The 6,713-nt window shown below is 59.6% G+C and overlaps 1 protein-coding gene across 2 annotated transcripts; it reads left to right on the forward strand.

Annotated features, from left to right (window-relative positions):
* The first annotated feature begins 245 nt into the window (after window positions 1-245).
* LOC132396411 (apolipoprotein A-IV-like) lies at window positions 246-5,619 on the forward strand. 2 transcript variants are annotated; one of them, XM_059973977.1, is made up of 4 exons: window positions 246-389; window positions 3,153-3,226; window positions 3,622-3,775; window positions 4,951-5,619. In XM_059973977.1, the coding sequence occupies exons 2-4, from the start codon at window positions 3,184-3,186 to the stop codon at window positions 5,534-5,536; spliced, it is 783 nt and encodes a 260-aa protein (XP_059829960.1). In that variant the 5' UTR covers window positions 246-389; window positions 3,153-3,183; the 3' UTR covers window positions 5,537-5,619. The 2 variants fall into 2 exon arrangements, with proteins under 2 accessions (XP_059829960.1, XP_059830016.1); XM_059974033.1 differs by lacking the exon at window positions 246-389 and adding an exon at window positions 399-475.
* The last annotated feature ends 1,094 nt before the right edge of the window (window positions 5,620-6,713 follow it).

The following is a 6,713-nucleotide window of genomic DNA, read 5'->3' on the forward strand; positions in this document are numbered from 1 at the left end:
GGCCAGATTATGTAAAACCAGATATGATGCCTGTTGGTGAGGCACAGATCGCCTTCCCCGAACAAACCCGGGGCGACACGTCACCGGCTCCACCACGGCAGGATTCTGGCAGCTGGCCATACCTTATCCAAACCCGAGACTTCGGCCCCAGACCTTGACCTAGCTCCTTGCTGGCGCTAAGAAACGAGTTGCCCTTTCTTCGTTGGTGGGACCTTTGAGTTACAACTAGGCGAGGAGTCATTCAGTGAAAATGACGAGAGGGAGAGAGTGGAGATAACAGGTTGGACTTTGCGACCTCGGACACACCCAGCCGGCAAGGAACGTCGCTATATATACGGACGGTCCGCAACACCTCTGCCTACTTCACCCAGAGATCTGCTAGTCGACGGGTAAGATTTTACGCAGAGTAGATGGGGATTCGTCTGTCCGTGAGGGCGCTGGAGTGAGAAGACCCTCAAGGTTGGAAGGGGTGGAGGTAGCATGGAAACGGGGAACAGGCTGCCCATTGGTCGGACGGAATTTCGTCACAGTACGGAGATTCTGAGGATTGATCCGGCTCGGCAGGCTTTGGGAGATTGAGAGGGGATGACTGCAGGCTCGACAGGGCGGGAGACGGGGATCTGAAATTTGGAAGGGGTGTCACTGAGACACTAACTTCCAACAGGGGCTGTGTGTGGAGGGTTTTCATCCCGACTGCCGAGTCGATGACCAGGGGTCCCTGACAGAATGAGGGGACGGTGTAAAGAATGGAGACGGGGAGAGATTGCTTCAGCCAGAGGTTTCGGGGGATCCCGGGAACTCTCTTCCGACTGTAGATATTGAGGGCTACGGGGTGAGAGTAGGGACGTGGGCCGGAGGGAGGAAATCGAATGTGGCGACGGGGAACGGCAGAGCAGGGATGAGAAGCTGAGTGGCCTTCTGCTTCTGCCCTGTGCATTCTGATTCAAGCATTGAGATCGTACCACTATAGCCCAGCACAGCTGGTCCCAGAGCCCAGCATAGCGGGTCCCGTAGCCCAGCACAGTGGATCCCAGAGCCCAGCACAGCGGGTCCCAGAGCCCAGCACAGCGGGTCCCGTAGCCCAGCACAGCGGGTCCCGTAGCCCAGCACAGCGGGTCCCGTAGCCCAGCACAGCGGGTCCCGTAGCCCAGCACAGCGGGTCCCGTAGCCCAGCACAGCGGGTCCCAGAGCCCAGCATAGCGGGTCCCGTAGCCCAGCACAGCGGGTCCCGTAGCCCAGCACAGCGGGTCCCGTAGCCCAGCACAGCGGGTCCCGTAGCCCAGCACAGCGGGTCCCGTAGCCCAGCACAGCTGGTCCCAGAGCCCAGCACAGCGGGTCCCGTAGCCCAGCACAGCTGGTCCCAGAGCCCAGCACAGCGGGTCCCAGAGCCCAGCACAGCGGGTCCCGTAGCCCAGCACAGCGGGTCCCAGAGCCCAGCATAGCGGGTCCCGTAGCCCAGCACAGCGGGTCCCGTAGCCCAGCACAGCGGGTCCCGTAGCCCAGCACAGCGGGTCCCGTAGCCCAGCACAGCGGGTCCCGTAGCCCAGCACAGCTGGTCCCAGAGCCCAGCACAGCGGGTCCCAGAGCCCAGCACAGCGGGTCCCAGAGCCCTGCACAGCTGGTCCCGTAGCCCAGCACAAGCGGGTCCCGTAGCCCAGCACAGCGGGTCCCGTAGCCCAGCACAGCTGGTCCCAGAGCCCAGCACAGCGGGTCCCGTAGCCCAGCACAGCGGGTCCCGTAGCCCAGCACAGCGGGTCCCGTAGCCCAGCACAGCGGGTCCCGTAGCCCAGCACAGCGGGTCCCGTAGCCCAGCACAGCGGGTCCCGTAGCCCAGCACAGCTGGTCCCAGAGCCCAGCACAGCGGGTCCCAGAGCCCAGCACAGCGGGTCCCAGAGCCCAGCACAGCGGGTCCCAGAGCCCTGCACAGCTGGTCCCGTAGCCCAGCACAAGCGGGTCCCGTAGCCCAGCGCAGCGGATCTCAGAGCCCAGCACAGTGGATCCCGTAGCCCAGCACAGCGGGTCCCAGAGCCCAGCACAGCGGATCTCAGAGCCCAGCACAGCGGGTCCTGTAGCCCAGCGCAGCGGGTCCCAGAGCCCAGCACAGCGGGTCCCAGAGCCCAGCACAGCGGGTCCCAGAGCCCAGCACAGCGGGTCCCAGAGCCCAGCACAGCGGGTCCCGTAGCCCAGCACAGCGGGTCCCGTAGCCCAGCACAGCGGGTCCCAGAGCCCAGCACAGCGGGTCCCGTAGCCCAGCACAGCGGGTCCCAGAGCCCAGCACAGCGGGTCCCAGAGCCCAGCACAGCGGGTCCCAGAGCCCAGCACAGCGGGTCCCGTAGCCCAGCACAGCGGGTCCCAGAGCCCAGCACAGCGGGTCCCGTAGCCCAGCACAGCGGGTCCCAGAGCCCAGCACAGTGGATCCCAGAGCTCAGCACAGCGGGTCCCAGAGCCCAGCACAGCGGGTCCCAGAGCCCAGCACAGCGGGTCCCGTAGCCCAGCACAGCGGGTCCCGTAGCCCAGCACAGCGGGTCCCAGAGCCAAGCACAGTGGATCCCAGAGCCCAGCACAGCGGGTCCCAGAGCCCAGCACAGCGGGTCCCGTAGCCCAGCACAGCGGGTCCCAGAGCCCAGCACAGCGGGTCCCGTAGCCCAGCACAGCGGGTCCCAGAGCCCAGCGCAGCGGGTCCCAGAGCCCAGCGCAGCGGGTCCCAGAGCCCAGCGCAGCGGGTCCCGTAGCCCAGCACAGCGGGTCCCGTAGCCCAGCACAGCGGGTCCCAGAGCCCAGCACAGCGGGTCCCGTAGCCCAGCACAGCGGGTCCCAGAGCCCAGCACAGCGGGTCCCAGAGCCCAGCACAGCGGGTCCCAGAGCTCAGCACAGCGGGTCCCAGAGCCCAGCACAGCGGGTCCCGTAGCCCAGCACAGCGGATCTCAGAGCCCAGCACAGCGGGTCCCAGAGCCCAGCACAGCGGGTCCCAGAGCAGTGCCCCGGGCAGGGGAGGCAGCAGCCTGGAATCTGGGCGCAGCAAGATCCCGAGGGGTGGAGATTGAGGACTGTTCAGAGTAGCGGGGCATGGAGAGTGCAGTGAGTAGCCTGGGGAAACGGGGATTTAGCAACTGGTCTGGATTAATCCCCGAAATTGTGTGCTTTCCTCGCAGCCTCTCGATCGGTATCCGTTCGAACGCCAAAATGAAACTCTTTGCCCTGCTCATGGCGTTGACTCTGGTCCTCGGTGAGTTCACCCTCGTCTTACTCAGGGGAGGGAGCTACCAACCTCTTTCTCAGGCCCTCGCAGTTACCCGTCTCCGTGACCCCTCTTTCCTTCCCCTGTGACCCCCTCCGCCCCTACACCCCTCCCCAGTTCTGTGACCACTGCGCCCTTCCTCGATCTCCCACAATATCTCCACCATTTCGCCCACTCCTGGAATTCTCCTCCCCCCCCCCCCACCCCCGCACGGTCACTCCTTGCTTTTCAACCGAGCCACAGCTGTTGTAGCTCGGCGTCTCCCGGATGAGTGGTGGGAAAGAAGGTCCTGCGCTATGCCGGGATGGTCGCGCAGACGCCTTGTGCACCCTACGCGGGACAGTCTCTCACCGGGTCCGTTCTTCTCGCTCCGCCCCTCCTAGGGTCCCAGGGCTTCCTGTTCCCGTGGCAGGAGGAACATCGGTCCAGGTTCGAGAAGGCTCGGGACGCCTTCTGGGAGTACGTCGCTCGCATGAGTGATATGGCAGAGGAGACACTGGAGACAGTGAAACAGTCGGAACTGGGCCAGGACATCAAGTAGGTGACGCATGCCGACCGAGGGGTCCATGGGGCCACTTCGCCCATCGAACCCGCCCTATCCCTGTAACCCTCTACACCCCTCCCTTCTCTGTAACTCCTACACTTTATCCCCTCTGTGACCCCTACACCCCTCGCCATTTCTGTAACCCCCAACACCTCTCCCCACCTCGGTAACCACCTTTACCTGTGGACTTTAGAGGTTGGTCATGAACTTGGCATTCAGAATGAGGAAACGGGTTTCGCGGGAGAAGATTGGGAGTGTGGGGTGGGGGCCTGATGGAAGTGGTCAACATCATGATGGGGGAGAGATTGCAAGAAACTTTTCTCAATGTCAGTGGCACATAGAATTAATGCCCAAGTTTATTGCTGTGTGTACGCAGGCATACATTATAATAAATGGTTTATTATTATTGTATATAGTATTATGGTGCAGGAAGGGCAGAATAGCGAGACAGTGCAGGTATCTGGTGGTGAACGGTAGGACCCGGGCTGTGATGTAGAGCAGACAGATGGGGCGGATAAGAGGCCGTTTGACTTCACCGGTTGGACTCTGAGTACAGGAGCTGGGATATGCATTGCAGTTGGTGAAGGCGCCAGTGACCTCCTGCTTGAAGGACTGTGTGCAGTCCTGCTATAGGAAAGATGCCACTAAGCCAGAAAGAGTGCAGAGTAGATTTACCGGGATGTTTCCTGGTCATGTGGGGAAAGGCTGGGCAGGTTGGGACGTCTGAGCATGGGACACTGAAGGTGTATAAAATCAGGAGGGGTACAGACAGAATTAATTCAGTATCTCCCCAGGGTTAGGGCATTAAGAACTAGAAAACGCTAAAGGTGGCGGGGGGGGGGGAGTAGAGATTTAACAGGGAAGTTAGGGGCAACTTTCTCACAGAGTATTTTGTTTACGGAATGAACTGCCAGAGGAAGGTACATTAGCAACATTTGGACAGGTCAGGTTAGTTGGACATATGAACCAAACACGGTCAAGTGGGGCTATCTCAAACGGGATTCAATGGTTAGGCGGAAGGGTCTGTACGACTCCTGGAGGATCCAGGCGAGCCCCTGGGTTTTCAATGTGAGGGCAAATTGGATCAGATGGAAGGGTATGCAATGGGACGAGTGGCTTCTCTCTCTCTCTCTGCAGTGTGTGATTCCCTCCCTTCCTCTCTCCCCAGCGAGCGGATTGCCCAGAGCGTCAGCAGCGCTAACCTGTACGCGGCCGAGGTGAGCGAGAAGGTGCGGCCCCTCGCCCAGGAGCTGGTAGAGCAGCTGCGCAATAACGCCGAGACCATGCGGCAGCAGATCGCCCACAACCTGGCCGAGGTGAGCCAGCGCTTGTCGCCCTACGCCGAGCAGCTGCAGGAGCAGCTGAGCGCCCGTCTCACCGAGCTGGGCCAGACCATCAAGGAGCGGGCCGACACCGACGCCGAGGCCCTGGGCCGCGAGCTCCGCGAGGCCGTGCAGCTCAGCGTGGAGGCCTTCAAGGAGAAAATGGCTCCCTACTCGTCCGAGCTCCAGCTGAAGGTTAACCAGGGCATCGAGCAGTTCCAGCAGGGCCTCATCCCCTTCGTGGAGGAGATGCAAGCCCGGATGGTTCAGCGTGCGCAGGAGCTGCAGGAGAACCTGCGGCCCTATGCCGAAGATGTGGTGAGCAAGGTCTCCACCAACGACCAGGTCGAAACCAGCCAGCTCTCAACCTACGACGAGGACGTGCAGGAAAAGATTAACGCGATGCTGGAGGAGATCCAGCATGAAATCTGAACTCTTTACCACCATGATAACTGAACATACAGACACTCCCATCCGTCTCCCCACCTAACCTCACCCCCTACTCAGTGTGAATAAATAACTGCAGAACATCCGACTAGTCGTGCTTCTTTGGTATTTGCAGTTTATTGTCAGATACACAGGTCCGTGTAAGCACAGGTGCAAAGAAAAACTTAACTTGCAGCAGTATCACGGGCACACTATCAGATATACAAAATCCATAAGAAAAACAGACGTAAGTTATACACAATTAGAACAACAGATCCATGGTCTGAGTGTTGCGATACTGAGGCAGTGATTAGGGTTGAAGCGAACCTGGTGGTGTGGTACCTCCTGGCTGATGGGTGCTGTGAGACAATGGCATGGCCCGGGTGGTGGGGATTCTTGATGACGGACGCTCCCTTCTCTACCTCTTGTAGATGCTACCGATGGTGGGGAGGCTTCAGTAGAGATGACTGTAGAATCACCACCTAATTGTAAAGACCAGTCTGGGTCACTAAATGGACATCGGGACAGTCATTCCTCTTTTGTCACCGAGGTGATTGGAGAAACGTGTTGGGGAAGTTATGTCAGAGATAGGTTTTCCACTCAGATGGTGGTGGGTGCACAGAACACAACGCCAGGGGTGCTGAGAACACTGCAGGCTCTTAGATGACTACATGTTTGATAGAAAAATGTAGGCTGTGAGGTTTATTGTAGGGTAGAGTTTAAAGGCTGGCTTAAAATCAGGGGCTGTACTGTTCAATGTCCTACCTATGTGGTCCATCCTCAGTTATGGGTATCTGGGGATGGACGGTAAACGCCGGTATTTGCAGCCACACAAAGCATCCATGATCCCATGGCTGCAAGTGGTGTGGGAATAACGACCGCACAATGTCCTGTGGATACTACCGGTGCTGGGGAGTGATGTGCCTGCGATGGGAAGGAGGCCACTCCTTCCTGCAGCTCCTTGCGCTCCTACGCTTTTGAACTGCCATACCAGACTGTGATGCATCCGGTCATATGAGTATGTACCGAGGTAGGTTTTGATGCCACTTGGACAGATCATTCTGTACAAGGGGCCGAACAGCCTCATCTTGACGTCATTTCTGACGCTCAATCCCAACCAAGGGACTTGCACGCCTCCTGGCATGTTACCCGTGTGGTCCAGGTACCTGACAGACTGTCTACA

This window comes from Hypanus sabinus, chromosome 1 (assembly GCF_030144855.1).
Source record: "Hypanus sabinus isolate sHypSab1 chromosome 1, sHypSab1.hap1, whole genome shotgun sequence".
NCBI lineage: Eukaryota > Metazoa > Chordata > Chondrichthyes > Myliobatiformes > Dasyatidae > Hypanus > Hypanus sabinus.

Coding starts and splice junctions, on each gene's coding strand:
- LOC132396411 (XM_059973977.1), top strand. CDS start 3,184: ATGAAACTCTTTGCCCTGCTCATGGCGTTGACTCTGGTCCTCG. Junction 3,227..3,621: donor GGCGTTGACTCTGGTCCTCG/GTGAGTTCACCC, acceptor CGCCCCTCCTAG/GGTCCCAGGGCTTCCTGTTC. Junction 3,776..4,950: donor GAACTGGGCCAGGACATCAA/GTAGGTGACGCA, acceptor CTCTCTCCCCAG/CGAGCGGATTGCCCAGAGCG.